General features: G+C 36.1%; 1 protein-coding gene across 3 annotated transcripts; it reads right to left on the bottom strand.

Moving 5' to 3' along the window:
* Positions 1-1,287: 1,287 nt before the first annotated feature.
* LIPF (lipase F, gastric type) lies at positions 1,288-15,640 on the bottom strand. Of its 3 annotated transcripts, none has more exons than XM_033215727.1 (10): positions 15,590-15,640; positions 12,705-12,820; positions 12,421-12,538; positions 11,352-11,550; positions 10,160-10,269; positions 8,177-8,313; positions 6,424-6,570; positions 4,884-4,955; positions 4,429-4,500; positions 1,288-2,268 (listed from the first exon to the last, which is right to left on the bottom strand). In XM_033215727.1, the coding sequence occupies exons 2-10, from the start codon at positions 12,807-12,809 to the stop codon at positions 2,032-2,034; spliced, it is 1,197 nt and encodes a 398-aa protein (XP_033071618.1). In that variant the 5' UTR covers positions 12,810-12,820; positions 15,590-15,640; the 3' UTR covers positions 1,288-2,031. The 3 variants fall into 3 exon arrangements, with proteins under 3 accessions (XP_033071618.1, XP_033071636.1, XP_033071627.1); XM_033215745.1 differs by having other exon boundaries at positions 11,352-11,451; XM_033215736.1 differs by lacking the exon at positions 15,590-15,640 and having other exon boundaries at positions 12,705-13,046.
* Between the last annotated feature and the right edge of the window lie 982 nt (positions 15,641-16,622).

Below are 16,622 nucleotides of genomic sequence, written 5' to 3'. Positions count from 1 at the left end.
TAAAGAAACACAAGAAAACATCAAGTAATAAAAGATAAAGGCCTTACTTGAATTTCAATTTAAACAAACTATAAAACATTTTGACATTTATGAGATAATTAGAAAATTGAGCACTGGCTAGATATTTTTAAAATTTTAGATGTAATAACAGTATTATGTTAAAAAAGAGACTATCTTTTAGCAGTTCATCCTGAAATCCTCATGGATGAAACATGTGATTCTTGAGATTTGCTTCAAATTAAGATGAGAGGACAGAAGTGGCTAGAGATACAGATAAAACCAGATTATGAAATAAGGCTATGTTTTGATAATAGTTGAAACTGTGTAATGGATATAAAGGGGATTATTAAACTGTTCTGTCTAAAATTATATATGTTAAACAGTTTCTATTTTACAAAGGGAAAGGATAACTAAAGGAGAGGCAGTAATCGAAGTTGATTCCAGAGTCTCTCTCCCTGGTTACTCAGAGAACTTCATTAACTTGACACTTATTTGGCTCAGAGACGTGGGGATGATGAATTTGAGTTTGAAATGATTGAGTGTGATATGGCAGGAGGTTGCCCAAAGAGTGATTACAGCAGGCAGATAGAAATAAACTCTTAAAAATTAGCGGATATATTGACAGTTCAAATTAACAAATGAGAGATAGCAAAGCTGCTGTGGGAGCAATGAGACAGTATTTAATTGTGTTCAAAATCCAAACCAAAACTGCATGTAGATGCTGAGTACTGACTAAAAGAAAGGCAGTTAGCTGAAAAGCATAGGAGACTGCACGAATCTAATGATTGTTCTTTTCTCGAGGAAGTAGAGTTGATAAAACATCTGAGTCCTTAACTGTTTCCACCACCATGAACATTTGTAACTAGTTACCAACATGTTCATGTCAGCTTAGTAAAGTCTGCCAACAAAGTTCACTGAAATATTGAATAAAGGCTCCCAAGTTATCTTCTTTTAGCAATTTCTTGCTTAAAATAAATAAGTTTGGGGCTTCCTAACAAAGGTTGAGGGATGTGACAATATAATAAACATTGTTAACAGGTTTTTGTGAGCACTCACTATGTTCTATACACTATGCTGGGTACAAGATATTCCTTATCTCATTTATATTTTATACATCAAACCCTAACATAGCATAATAGGTGTGATCTGAATAACTTAATTCCATAAAATGAGGTCACAAATTTGTGGGGTTAATAAAATTTCCAAGGTAAGGCTGTGTGTGTGTGTTTTTCGAAATTTCGAAAGTTTGGGTGAGTTTTTTTTTTTTTTTTTTTTTTTTTTGGTACTGATGGCAGTTGTACATCCTAACTTATATATCAACAGGGATGTTTCTGGATCCTGTGGTTTTCAGCACTGTGGCAGAGATTTCAAAAATAATTTGGTTAGTTGGTGCCTATTTGGTGGTTAAGACCCAAAAACATGAGGGCAGAACAATAATAATAATAATAGAGGGTACCCTTTTCATCTCAAATTCCTGAATCAGGGTTGACATCATCTGTTGCTTCCCAAACTATCCTTGCTCTCCACTCCCTGGGAAGTGAAAGCGAGTTGATCCAGTTTACATCCCAATTGACCTTTTCATGGGATTAAATTTGCAAAATAGAAAGTGATAGGCCCTACTACACAGATGGAAAGACTCGGCTTCATCAACAATAGAAAGCAATATACTCAGCATCAAGCGTACATAAGCAGAGTGAATATGAAGCCAACACTGTCCTTTGGTAACACTTATGGCTCACAGCTCATATATAAGTGAGTTCAGAAGAGAAACTGAACAGGAAAATGAGAAAAGAAATTTCACCTCCCCAGAAATATGTTCTCTCAAGTATTTCTAGATAAATTTCCAGGTGAAAATCAAATTTCTTTAAATTAAAAAAATTCAAAATGACAAATGGAAGTTTGTTGATGCCAATATATTTCTAAAGTCAGAATTACAGAAACAAGCACTGCATGTCAAACATTACGAAAATACTATGTATGAGACAATAAAGTATTTTGGAAAAACAAATGGATAATTCTTTAAATCCAGAACTACTTTTTATCTTCTGATATCATAGAAACAATTTCATTGTAAACTTCTTGAGGGGCGTCCATTGCCCAGATAAAATCCAAGTGATTGTAAAAAGGAATCTCCTTGTGGTAAGTAAGATTGGGGAGTTTTGGAAGCAAAAGGCCAACGTCTTGGGGATCAGCCAATAGGTCCTTGCCACCACTCCACACTGCAATTGGTACAGTCATGGCTGTCACATTGTAGTAGGGAGGTTGGGACTAGAAAAGACAAGAGAAAGAACCAGAGTTTAGGTAACCACACTTTAAATCCAGTACTTATTCTTCAAGTAGAGTGTATAACACTAACAGACAGTTTTATAAGGGAATTCTAGCAATGATTGCACAGAAAAAACCACCTTTATCCACAGAGCAAAGTGAATGCAATATGTTTTAGATCAGTGCTTCTCAAATTCTAATGGGCCTGTGAATCACCTGAGGATCTTGTTGAAGTAAAGATTCTGATTCAGTAGATCTGGGGAAGAGCCTGAGATTCTGCATTCATAGGTGATTCTGATGCCATTGGCTCCAAACCATGCTCTGAATAGCAAGGCTTCAGACAATAAGTCTTACAAACTAAGAACATAGATTGCAACTCAAGCTAAAGGAAATGGATTTGATTAGATTCTAATTGTTAATAGGTTGTTTCTACCCAAACACTCTAAAATATGATCTTAAAATATCCCGAGTCATTTATTTTGGCTCTGTATTGACTTCCCAGTATGGTCAGGGGATAGGTCAGTTGCTTCAGTTATGGAACTGTAATTGTCGAATACTTACCTGAGTATTTACAAAATGTTGCTTCAAATTCTGAGAAAGGGTATTATCATCCCCATGTCCTACTTCTCGAAAATCACAATTCACACATATATTTTAAAGAGGTTTACAAAGCAGAAAAGGGAATAAGAGAATTATCTCGAATTTTCTTGCTGCCCAGAGAGAATTTTGTTAGAATTTTTTTAGATCATAGTTTCAAGAATAGTAATCCAATATACTCAGAGTTTATGTATTCTAACCTTTTGTGTAATAGCCAATTTACCATAGCAAAATATTTTATGATATGTGATTTTCCCTAATATTTTAATGATTTCTATTATATTTCCTAAATATTAGAGAAAAGGGAGTAGTATAGAGAATATTCATAATTATAAACCCAGTTTATTTTACTTATATCCTATTATTCAAAGAGTTTTCTAGATGCTGGCCCTGGCTCTTAAATTAGTGTCACTGCTTCAGTTAGTTAAAGACCAACTTGGTATATTATTGGTTTGGTTGGAAGAAGGGTGGACTTGGGGACTGGGTTTCTTGTTCCTCTAAGATGTAGTCCTCTGATTATGAGTATTAGAGCCCAGTAGAAAGAGAGACTCAAAGCAAGCCTGTGTTTTGGAGATTTGAGAAGGTGATGGTGGAGGAAAAAAATGTTTTCAACAGAAGTTTTATCTCATGCTATTCTGAAAATTTTAAAGACATCAAAAATGCAAAATCAAGGTTGGGGGACGCCTTCTCTACACATAGGACATTGTTGTTAAAACATATCAATCCCTTCTAAATTTTGAGTCATGGAAACAGATGAAAATTAGTAGAGTTGTTCAGCTACTACTTGGATGGAAAAATTGCATGTGGTGAAAAGGAAGAAGAGAAGGTTACAAAATACTATAGGGTACTTCCCTTGTTCAAAAATAGTCAGTGATAACCTGAGAGCTTATACTGAGCCAAGAGCTTATAGATATTATAGCACTAAATCCTGTCAACAACTTCCTGAGCCTAGGTGAAGAGATGAAGAAATGATTGCCTAAACTCATATGGACTGAAGACAAGATAAACTCCTAAGTCCGGATTCTTAGTACAACAAGTGCGAGGACTGCTTAATATGTCTGCCTATGCCAAAGGCCTCTGCCTATTGTAAAATATTTCCAGCCTTGACTGGCAAGCACAGCATCTTTTTCTTTTGTTTGGGAATATATTCCAGTGAAATCACTCCTCTGGCTGTCAACAAAGGGAAGGATAATGTTTAAGAAGACCAGAAATTCCAACTCTATCTCAAGAACAGTTAGAATTAGTAGCTTACTGTATCAGGTATTTATACTTTAGAAAGGAGAGGACAGTTTGCTGGGGATCTGGGATATGGGACAGGTCTGTGTAATGGCAATGGGTAGCGGTAAGTCCTGGGAAGTCTCTCACACATGGGGATGTAGTACTTTGAGGGCAGCTTTAAATGAGCCTAGCCACCAGAGAATGAATGCGTAGTCATGTGGGAGAATGGGAGACAGCACATCAACATTCCTTTGGAAAATAGATGCGCAGTTAACATAATTTCTTCTTTAACATTTAAATAGTTAGTGTTGTTCAAAATGTGAATAATTCCAACTTTAAGAAGCTTACCTGATTATAGTGCATCCTATTCTGAACTGGGCTTCCCCAGTCATAAGCTTGGAATTCCCCAGACTTAACAGCCTAACATAGAGAAATTAAAAACAAACAAATAAAAATTATTATATTGTGAAAAATAAAATTCAAACATTTCCAAGCAGTTTATTTTCAATTTAAACAATTATTAAGAAACACTTTTCTTATTCCAAAAGATGATTAATAATCTAAGACAAGGTATTTATGTAAGTTTAAATGCAGCTTCACTCAAAATAATTTTTCTTGCATGCTAAGTCATAAAAAGCATTTGCTTCTTTGAAATAAATTCATAGTTACTTTTGTATGGTAATCAGTGCCAGAAAAATTACCTTCTAGGTGTACTCAGCAGGATATTTTAAGAATGTGTTTAGGTAAAGTGAAAAGGGTTGAGACCCACAAAATAAGTTTTAACAGCATTTGGAAAAGGATACCTGGGTCCAATGCAACATGTTTTGAACAGAAGTTCCTGCTGGATTATGTGATACATACACATCCAAGCGACTCTAGAAATCAACACACACACATATTATATGCATATGAAGACACATACTCAGTTTCTTAAAAATAGTAAATATTTATGTTTTCTGATTCAGGTCAAGTGTTTAAAGGTAGCATTTACTGGAAGGATATGAATAACACATTTGTATGTCACTTCAGAATTTGCAGGGTGCAATTGCATGTGTTAACCCATCTAATTTTTAGCTGCCTAATGAGGAGAACTTATTAGTTCCATTTTATCAAAATGAAAATTGGGGCACAAAGAAGTTTAGAGAAATGTCCAATATCCACACAGAATGGAGCCAGATACTTTAATTTGGGTCTCTGAGCCTAAATTCTCAGCTTTTATGCTTCTCTACCCAGTGCTAGAGTGCTGTAGGTTAAATATTCACACACAGGCCTCTTGCTTTGCAGAACCCCAGGCAGCAAACTGAAGATAGTTGTCTATGAATAGTAGTAGAAAACCTTATATGCTATTACTATGTGCTATATGCTTTGTACAATGTTCTATATGCTTTAAACATACTAGCTCATTTGATCTTCACAATAACCCATTTTGTGGATGAGGAAATCAAGACAGAGGAGTTTAACTCAGTTCCAAATGTATGGTTTGAATTTAAACTGACCTAAATCCATAGTCTTAACTACTTTATGATAGTGTATTTTGTCACGTATGTTTTGAAACTCGAACTCAATACAAAGTGAATGAAAAGGTAGATAAAGAGTATGAGCAAAGTCAGCCAGGCACAGTGGCCCATGCCTGTAATCCCAGCACTTTAGGAGGCCGAGGCATGTGGATCATGAGGTCAGGAGATCAAGACCATCCTCACTAATGCGATGAAATCTCGTCTCTACTAAAAATACAAAAAAATTGCCGGGCGTGGTGGCGGGCCCCTGTAGTTCCAGCTACTTGGGAGGCTGAGGCAGGAGAATGGTGTGAACCTGGGAGGCAGAGCTTGCAGTGAGCCGAGATTGCGCCACTGCACTCCAGCCTAGGTGACAGAGCAAGAGTCCGTCTCAAAAAAAGAATATGGGCAAAGTCTTACATAAATAGTTGCTCAGAAATATGGTCTGTAAGATTTATGGAAATTACTGTCAGCATTAGAAATATTTATTGAAAACATTTATTCAATAAAGACATTTTTCTCACAAAGGAGCCACTAAAATATATGGTTCAGTCCTTTCTCTTACAGAATTTAAATGTAACACCTAGTATTTAGGTGGTCATAACTGAGTAGTAAATTGTTTTTTTTTTTCTTCATATTGTTTATTTGTTTTGGGGGCAATTGGGGTGATGGAATGATGCCGGAAGTGATGAAATTGGGAGCAATGATTTGTGATTTCTCTCATGTTTATCAGGATATCGCAGTTCTGAACCTACTCCTAGTTCTCATAAAGTACCATTTCTAAGTGGCAATGAAACAAGTAATCAAAGATGTTGCTCAAAATATAGAAATTGAAATGCATACTAACCACGTTAAAGTTCTTACTGTCAAATCCACAAATGATAAATAAGGCATTGCTGCAAAGGAGATTCAGTGTCTGGCGGGAGCACACTTCAGTAGCAAGAAATTGATCAAAGAAGTTGTGTGGTAAGAACATTTTGTTACCAAATATAATCTGAAAAATAAAGGCACTATTAGAGGGTTGTAGCAATCAAGCTGCAGAAAAGACTCACTAATTTATCTAATCTACTTATACATGTGTGATTAGGATGATGATATGTTCTTATTTTTACATGTTGTTTTAGGAATTTCCAGTACTTTCATTTAGTTAATTCCCTCAAGAAAGCTGTGAAATGGGCAGCACAGATATCAATACTGGGTATCTATTGTGGCACAGAACAGTACTGGCTGCTGAGAGGAAGTATAAGACATAAAGAGTTACAATCTAGTTGGGGTGATAGGGGTTGTGGGATAAAATCTTAAAAATACATGCAGACTGTCATAATGAAGTGCCAAGATGTGAGATTTCAACAATAAATTGTGAAAAGTTTGGGAGGAGAAATGGTGACTTGGCCATATTTTCAGCAAAGCCTTTACAGAGGCACTGAGGCTCAGTATAAGAATAGAAGGAGTTTGCCCCAACTCTCTTTGAGGAAGGCAGATATTTTGTCATCTCTATTTTATACATGAGGAAACATGAGGCTAACATGAGTCAGGGTCTTGGGCTAATTAGAGCTTGATTATACCTAGAATCCTTACCCAAGCCTCTAACTTGAGGTCTAGCGCTTTTCTAAATTTTAATCAACGTCTGCATTGCCTATCAGAAAATCTGAGTACAAGTAGGAAAGAAGTTCTCAATCAATGTAGCCAATAAAAATATCTGGGTCATCACAAAATTTTAGATTTTAATTAAAGTTTTCCAAATGTAGTTTGCCTATAGGTAAGTTCTCTTAGGCTTTAGATATACATATTAATTCAGAATGAAAAGAGATGAATAGTACAAAAACCATAGAAGGAAATGGAATCATTATATTTTATAGCCTGAGGCTAAACCATTCTCCTAAAGGAAAGAGTGTGTGTGTGTGTGGGGGTGTGTGTGTGTGTGTGTGTGTGTGTTGGTTTCACTGAGTGAGAGAATTAGGGTATTAAGCACTGTCAAACAAAAAGATTAATTTGATAACATGTGTGCCTACTGCATAAGGCACTTAATATTTATAATGTATTGAAATCCACACTACTGACTTATGAAATCCCCGTTTAAAGATGAAGGAGCTCTTAGGAAAGCCAAAAGAGAAAGCCATGAGAGAGCTCAAGGTGTTTGCCTCGCTCAATCATTCATTGATTTCCTCCTCTTCTCCTTTTCCCTTTCCTTCCTTTCCCTCCTCTTTCCAGTCTCTCTGTCCCGAGTGGGTTAGTCTTCTTATTTAACTATTTTGTTTTGTTTTTATTTCCTCTTCCCTCCTCCTGGAGTGGAATCACAGCCTTGACACAACTGTGTAGAGTGCTTGATCAACCATCTGTGAAAAAGCAAATCTACTCCCAGGCATTGCTGACCCACATGAAGCTAATCAAGAACAAAGAAAGAAAGGGGGATCTCGCAGGCTGTAGAGGAGATTCAAACATGGTCAGTGCTATCAAAGAAATAATACAGATGCATACAGTTCCACTTTTGGATATAAAAATGATTGTTCTCTTTTTATAACTCTGTTCTCTTTCTATAACTTTAAAATCCATGGGCAATCGAGTATCTTAGATTCATTTAATTAAAGATAATTGCATACCTTAAAGAGGAATTCAGGAACAAATCTAAGTTTGTTTATAAGGCTTTCTGTATACTTCACAGTGGCAACAGGAGCTAGAGCATAGAAGGTTTTGATTCTTTTTGCCAGGCTGGGATTGGTGGAAAAGGCAATAAAACCTGAAAAAGAACAAGGAACTGGTGAAAAAGGTGTGTGTGTGTGTTGTTGTTGTTTTGTTTGTTTGTACAAGTGTGACATTATTTTGGACTTACTAAGGATGGTGTTTGAGACAACCTGAGAACTTGGCATCTCTGCTGGCTCAGAGTGATTAGATTTTGGTATATTTGTTTTATTTTCATAGATTTTTCTATGGGGACATGAAGCTGGAACGTTTTAAAAGTTATCATAAACCCTTATCTGACCTTAGAAAATAGGCCAAATTTGGGATACTCACATGGTTACAAAAAATAGTTATTTGTGTTATATTTTTTATGAATTTAAATTTATATCATCACAATGAGATAATTAATTAACACTTAATATATAAGTGGAAAGGTTAAGAGTAGAATTTTAAAATATGACGAAACTCGATTTGAATCCTGGCTCTGTGGTTTATTAGTTTTGTGACCTTGAACAAGCCACCTAATCTCTAAGAACCACTGTTTCCCTGTCTGAAATACAAGCATAGTGGTGAGTGCTTCATTAGCTTGTTAGGAACTAAAGGAAGTAAATCATGTAAAGAAAGAATTTATCATGATTCTTGGCACATAGTAAATGCTTGATAAATGAGGACCCAAGAGAATTCAAATATCTATACACAGTAAATACATTCAGTAATTAATTTTGTAAGCAGTAGTATACTAGCAGATGAGGATGTGATCAAGTAGTTATCAAATTTCACTCTGCAGTATAGCTACATAGGCAAGGCCCTCCCACTGTCAATAATGACATACTGATGAGACTCAAGAATGGCCTAAAAAACCATTTCACATCTAGACAGCTATATAATATGTAGTCTGATTCTATTTGTGGAAGAATGGTTTTTCCAAGAACATCCCTCATCCAGGTCACCACCATCTCCCACATGGGTACTATATGCATCCTCTAATTGGTTCTCTGCTCCTGCCCCTTTGCCCCTGGCAACAAAAGGGATCCTGTTATGAATCATGTAACTCTTCAATTCAAAGTTATTCTGCAGTTTTCTTTTTTTCTCAGAATGAAAGTTAAAATCCCGACAACAGCCAAAGAGCCCTGAACAGTCTTTCCTCCCCAATCTCTGTGATCTCATCTCTGACTCTATCTGTCTCTTTCTCAATTTGATTTATTCACACAAGACATAGCCTCACTGTTGTTCCTTGAACAAACTAGGTGTGCTCCAGCTTCAGATTCTTCTCACTTACTATTCTCTCTTTCTGGAACATGATGCCTACGAGGTAGGCATGTGACTGACTCTCTGACCATCATCATGGCTTTACCCAAAGAGTGCTTGTGTTACCTATCTACAATTTCTGTGAACCCCTCTGGTGCTCTCTAATGTAATTCATTGGGTTATTTTCTCTCCATAGCTTTACCATTATCTAAAATATATTATATTTTACTTTGTAACCTTTTTTAGTTTCTCTGCCTCCTATCTCTAGAGTATAAGTGGTACAAAGGCAGAAATTTTCATCTATTTTATTTATTTCTGTATTCTTTGGATACATCATAGGAGTCTGCCCCATAAATACGGTCAAATGAATAAAACTCAGTTCAGTGGCTGTGTGGTATAATGCTTCAGAGTATGTGCTTGGGAATCAAACTGCCTCAGCTACCCTATCGGTAATAATCCATATAACCTTGCACGAACTGTATCCCCTTGTTTTGTTTTCTCATATAATAGGAATTATAATTGTCCATATGTCATTGTGTTGTTGGAGGCATTAAATGAATGAAAAGCAATTAATGTGGTTGCTAACATGCCTACCATAACCACTGGGAAAATGTTTATGAGAAGTAAACCACTTGGCCTTGACTGCCATTACTTACCGATGGTGGTACCCTGGGAATGGCCAACATAGTGTAGCTGCTTCTGTCCAGTTTTCTTTACAATGAAGTCGATTGTGGCTGGAAGGTCATATTTAGCCATTTCATCAAAGCTGAAAGGAAAAAGACAAAATGAAAGTGAATACATTTCCTTGCTATTGTTTCTAAAATTCAAGCATTTATAGCTAATGATCCCTTTGGGATACAGAAAACTGGATTCTCTAAACATTGATGCTTATAGACCCTCAGTGAATGTCAGGTGCCCTTTGGGGCGGCTTCTTATAAACAACTGACATCATTTCTGAAGTGCAGCATTGCAGCCACAGTTGAATCCAAACAAGATAGTATCTGTAAGTGGGAATTATTTCCATCCCTGAAATGAAATGTCAGATTTAATAATAATGTGTATGCTGTGTTCCAGTGTCATTTAATATAAATCCTATATTTCTCTATTTTATTTTTCACAAATCAGCCAACATGATATTTTGAAAATGAAAACTGTATTATGCCACTCCCCTGTTAAAACTTCTCTGTGCACTCAGAATGAGGCCCAAGGCTCTCACTGTCACCACTACTGCCCCATCAGCACCTCAGTCTTCACTCATGTCATTTTCCCTTTCCCCGCTACACCTGGGACACACAGGTTTCCTTTCAGCTGCTAGAACTCTTGGAACACTTTCATGCCTTAGCATCAGCAGCCAGGTTTTCTTCTGTTCTCTACCTCTATCAGTCAATTCCAGGAATAAGGCACAGGAAGACCAGTGAGAGAAGCCTGTGCTAATCTCTTCATGACATCTGAATTTCAGTCTCCCTACCCCTCCTATTGATGATGATTCAGATTACTGTTCTCCTACCCCCAACTGGGTTTTCACGTCTCTCTTGAGTCCATATGGACATTCCTTTGGGATTTTCCAGGGGCAGTGAATTTCCTTGCTTCAGCTATATTGTTCATTCCATTTGGAAAAGCACACTCAGGGATTCCCTAATGGAGACTCCTGAGATCACAGAAAGTTTGAAGGAAAAGCTACTCTAGGAATGAGGTACATGGAAGACCTCCAAGAATGGTTTAGAATGAAAATGACTTATCTATCCTCCTACTAGGAGTGTAATTTGTTCAAATGGGACTGGATTAGAAGGGGCAAATACCTATACTTTTAAAGCCCAGTGTTTATTTTTAATTGTCCCTTTTGTTTACCTGAAAGCCCAGAATTCAACTGAATCTGGTGAATAGTACAAGTTTCTCCTGGCCCAGGTGTTTCCTCTGCTATTGCCCAGCCACACATCATAACCAGCGTCTGCCAGAATGAAGGCAAGGCTGTTGTTCGGCAGGTTGGAAATCCAGTTTGTGGCTGATGCAAGCAAACCATGCTGCAAAAACACAACAGGTCTCTGGCCTAAGGAAGAAAAATGTTTATAAACTTTATAAATGCATTCCTTATTCTAGGATAAACGTGAGGCTAGAAACAGTCTTCCATATGACTAGCATTAGATACATTTGCCTGATTGAGTTGATTATTTTTGAATATCTTATCTTAATTGTGGTGATGATTTCTCAGGGAGTTGATTTCTCAGATGCAAAAACTTATGAAACTGCATACCTTAAATATGAGCAGCTTATTATATGCCAGTTACATCTCAATAAAACTATTGAAAAAATTATATTCTCAGGTAATTCAGCACAATGTTAAATTTGGTAAAATGTGAGTGGTAAAATTATGAGTAATGTTTTTTTCTTTTTGTACTTCTCAACTTTTTTACAATGAGAAAAAGGTAAATTTTTGATAATACTAGTGAAAATTGGCCTGTATGTGTTTGGGAAATGAGCCTTGAATTGGCTCCCCATCTTCCCCTCTGCAACACACACCCTGGCTAACTCTTCCTGATCCTCTAGATCTTCATCCAGTTACTGTTTCTGAGAGTGAGCTTTCCTTGACTCCTCTAGCTGGGGTAGGTGATTTTATTAAAACTTTCAGTTTAATATCCTATGCACACTTGTAGCTTGAGCTTATCACATATTATTATAATCACTCATTTACTTACCTATTTCATTGGCCTGATGATGATCTCCTTGAAGACTGAAAATATAGCTTATTTTTGCATTTCCAGAATCAGCAAGACATTATATTTTTAGGAAGAAATAAAAGGAGGAAAAAGGGAAGAATAAAAGAATGAAAAGATGGAGGAAGAAAGGAGACAGGGAAGGAGGAAGAAAGAAGGAAAGCAAAAAAGAGAGAAAGGAAGGAAGAAAAGAAGCTCATATATACCTGTATTCCCTGAATTATTCTTCCCATAAGGAATTCTGTTAACTTCAAGGATATAACCATCTTCAGTCACAACATCGTATTCTTCATTTGGGTATCCCCAGTAAGTAATCATCTGACTCTGAGGAAGAAAACCCAAAAGGTGAAATTTTAGTTGATTTTTAAATATATCTAATAAATGAATATTACTGTTTATTTTTAATTGGTCATATAAAATCTTTAACTCATTATGATTTTAAATAATAGCATCTTTTAGTTTTATAGAGTTTTTCCCCAGAGTAACTTACAATGTTCATAGTCACTTCAGGGCTTCCAGGATTTAATTTTCCAAAGAAACCATGTGTAGTCCCCAGTACGGATATCAAACTTGCCATTGTTAAAAGCAGCCACATTTTGGACCTGCCTGAAAGAAAAGAATAACCGGTGCCATGGTTAACCCATTATACTTTCATAATGCTTATATATATGCCAATTTTACCTTTGTGCCAAATAGAGGAATGCTTGGGTTTGATTATATTCTGTTGGCAATAAACTGGGACATGTGGATGTCAGCACAGGTAACAATGCTTTTAATGCTTAACATGTTTTCACTGTTTGATTCCTTTTGTTTAAGAACATTTCCCACTTGGTTTCAAGCCATACTGAATTAATCTTAATTGGCAAAAGAAAAAAAAAAAAGAAGAAGAAGAAAAAAGCCCCTAATTGGCATAGCAATGTGTCCTTATTATGCTTTGTGTTTAAGACCTTTGCCTGCTTATTTTGAGAGCCCAGTTTTGCGTGAGGGATGTGTGGGCCTTTGACTTCTCTATATCTGATCTCTATATAATGTGTATGCAAAGTCATCATGATGATTTTAAATGTTATTTATGATAGTTATTCCACAAACATTTACTGATTTGAGGTTATTATGTGATTTTCTCACCTCTGCTTCCAGGGTAGTTGGGATTACAGGTGTTCATCTGGCTAATTTTTTTTTTTTTTAAAGAAATAGGGTGTTTCTACATTACTCAGGCTGGTCTCGAACTCCTGGCCTCAAGGTATCCTCTCACCTGGGCTTCCCAAAGCACTGGGATTATGGACATGAGCCACCACACCTAGCCTTATAGACTATATTTGATATTAGACCCATAACACCTGAACTTCCTTCTATGTTGTAGTCACCAATTATAAGTTTGAGAATCCTCAGATATTAAGCTGGTGAAAAAGTTTCAGTAGAGAAGTGATGTTGCCCTCAAATATTTGAAGGTGAGCCATGTAGAGGACAGTTTTAAATCACTTCATTTTTAGTGTGTCAGAAACAAATTATTCAATACATATTTATTGAGAAACTGTATGTTAGGAGCAATATTTGGAGGTCACATGTATAAATATTTGACTTGAATACAGTGAGGAATTTGTAACATTTGGATCTTTGGATTCAAGTGGAATTCTTGAAAAGTGGTGACTTCCCAGTTGCTGATAGCATTTCAGTAAAACCCATTTATAGTAATTCATGCAGAGCATGTAGCATAGTTCCTGATTTACAGTAAAGCCAGACCAGAACTCTGAAGGCCTAAATCTGACTCTCTGATCTAATAGTTTGCCCACTGGTTTAGTATAGGATTAGATTTAAGGGTATTACTTAAAAATCAGTTTTCGGCCGGGCGTGGTAGCTCATGCCTGCAAACCCAACACTTTGGGAGGCTGAGGCGGGTGGATCACGAGGTCAGGAGATCGAGGCCATCCTGGCTAACACAGTGAAACCCTGTCTCTACTAAAAATACAAAAAAAATTAGCCGGGTGTGGTGGCATGTGCCTGTAATCCCAGCTACTCGGGAGGCTGAGGCAGAAGAGTCCTTGAACCTGGGAGTCGGAGGTTGCAGTGAGCGGGGATCACGCCATTGCGCTCCAGCCCAGGAGATAGTGCAAGACTCCATCTCAAAAAAAAAAAAAAAAAAAAAAATCAGTTTTTAACAGCCTTGTTTTTACCATGATATTTTAGGCAGAGATAATATAGAAAGACTAACCAGTAGTGTTGGAACATTCAAACCAGAGGCTTTCATCAAACATTTCAGGAAGCCACATGGCCTCCATTAAGTGATTTGCCATTGCAAAGTTAGGACGCTTAACCTACTGATTGCGTTGGAGAACACCCCAACGGGCTTAAAGATGTTCAAGGGCAGAATAAATTTCTCAAAATGCTTGTTACCAAGTCCGAGGAAAATACCAGTAATTAACACATACAGAGAGTTCACTGTGTGCTGTACTGTGTGTTCAACATGGTATAGGTGAAATGAACTATCTTTGCTAAGATAGTTTTTTATCTACAAAATAAGGCCTGTAATAGTACACTTCTCTATGTTAGGGGAATTCATTATGATAACAAAAGTAAAGTTCTTAACATGCTGGGCATCTTATAAACATTAATTAAATATAGTTATTATTACTATTATCTCATTTAATTCTCATAGCAACTCTGTGAAGTAGGTAGTGTTACTTATTCATTTTACAAATAACCAAGGTGAGGCTAAAAGAGGACTCACCCAACCAAATATATAGAAAGTAGTGGAGCCCGTATTTGAAACTATCTAGTCTATTTCCAAAGGTTACGTTCTTCCCACTGTAATACTTCCTCAGTATGACCCTGGGCCAGCTTTTATAGGGACATCCCCAGGGAGATTTATATAATTTGGTCTAGACTTCTGTTTTGAAAGGTTTATAATTTAAATAAATGTTTTAGTAGCCTACAAAGTTTCACAATAGTATTAATAATGTTCAATTCAACAGTAGTTGATTTGGATGATATTAAATAGTCAACATAGCATATTAATACAGTCAATTATATGACAATAGAGTACTGATCTATTCCTTCTCAGAAAGAAGAATCATAGAGACTAGACTTTCACATTAGGAACTTAATAAACAAATTTGTAGTTCAATAATTAAGAAATTATGAGACTTTCACATTTGGCACTAATTGCAATAATAAACAAATTTGTCTTTCCATAATTAAGAATCTCATGTCTATACAATAAAAATTAAATCCTAGAGAAATAAGCCATAATTTAAACAGATACATTTATACAGGTGAATCTGCAACAAGTATCTAAGCCTTTAAAAAATGCATCACTTGGGATAAAGAAAAAATCTAATAATTCAAATAACAATTTTGTTCAGCAGAAGTTCTACTTACAGTTTCCTCAGAAATAGTTAGGATTCTGTTTCTCTGGCTGGTTAATATTTTGGTCAAAGTTGTATTGACTTCTTATATACAAAACCTTCAACAATGGTCAAATTCCTCATCCATTGATTACATTACAGAAAAGGCTTACTATCTGAGCATCATCTAATGTTAACAGGACAAAACTAAAAATTAAATATTGCGTTCATTTTCACATAGTACTGAGTGCTCACCTTTAACTTTTAACAAAGACAAATATTGGCCAAAGTAGTTCTGAGGATTAAAATGATTTAGGAACCATTAAAAATAATTCTTGATAGCCTAAACATATAAAAGTTTTTGAGCCAAAGGTATAAAGCAAATGATTATATAGTTTGGCTCAGATAGAGAGGCATAAAATGACAAAAGGCCACCTGTTATTCTTTAAAAATGCAGCGGATAAGCTATTTTGACTAGATGGTTAGATATGGGAATGTATTCAGCAAAGATTAATATTTTATTATGGTCTTTGACCAAGTTCTCAAATCCTACAGATAATGGTCTAGTTATTATACAAAACCCAGCCCTTGACCTTTAAGAATATATGTTTGGTGTGTTTTCCCTTCTGAGAAATCTAGGCTTAACACCTGGATGATGAAACAATCTGTACAGCAAACCTTCAAGACACAGGTTTACCTATGTAACAAACCTGGACTTGTACCCCTAAACTTAAAATGAAAGTTAAAAAAAGCAAACAAAAAAAATCTATTGGTTATAGTTTGAACAATGTGAATGTATTTATAAAAGAATTATACATTTAAAAAATATATTATGTTTTAAAATACAGTTGATCCTTTACAACCATCGTGAGCATCTGTTGCTCGTGGGATATATGTGCAGAACATGCAGGTTTGCTACATAGTATACATGCTCCATGGTTGTTTGCTGCACCCATCAACCCATCGTCTACGTTAGATATTTCTCCTAATGCTATCCCTCCCATTGCCCCCTATCCCATGGCAGGTCCTGGTGTGTTACATTCCCTTCCCTGTGTCCATGTATTCTC

This window comes from Trachypithecus francoisi, unplaced genomic scaffold (assembly GCF_009764315.1).
Source record: "Trachypithecus francoisi isolate TF-2019V2 unplaced genomic scaffold, Tfra_2.0 Contig00586, whole genome shotgun sequence".
Classification (NCBI taxonomy): domain Eukaryota; kingdom Metazoa; phylum Chordata; class Mammalia; order Primates; family Cercopithecidae; genus Trachypithecus; species Trachypithecus francoisi.
The sequence above is the reverse complement of the archived record's forward strand: the minus strand, read 5'-3'. Positions and strand labels throughout refer to the sequence as shown.

What these genes read in the sequence shown, in the direction of transcription:
- LIPF (XM_033215727.1), bottom strand. Translation starts at nt 12,809, where the DNA reads ATGTGGCTGCTTTTAACAATGGCAAGTTTGATATCCGTACTGGGGACT. An exon ending in TTCCTGAATTCCTCTTTAAG is followed by an intron (nt 6,571 to 8,176) that starts GTATGCAATTAT and finishes TTTATTTTTCAG; the next exon opens with ATTATATTTGGTAACAAAAT. An exon ending in ACAGTAAGAACTTTAACGTG is followed by an intron (nt 4,956 to 6,423) that starts GTTAGTATGCAT and finishes GTTGATTTCTAG; the next exon opens with AGTCGCTTGGATGTGTATGT.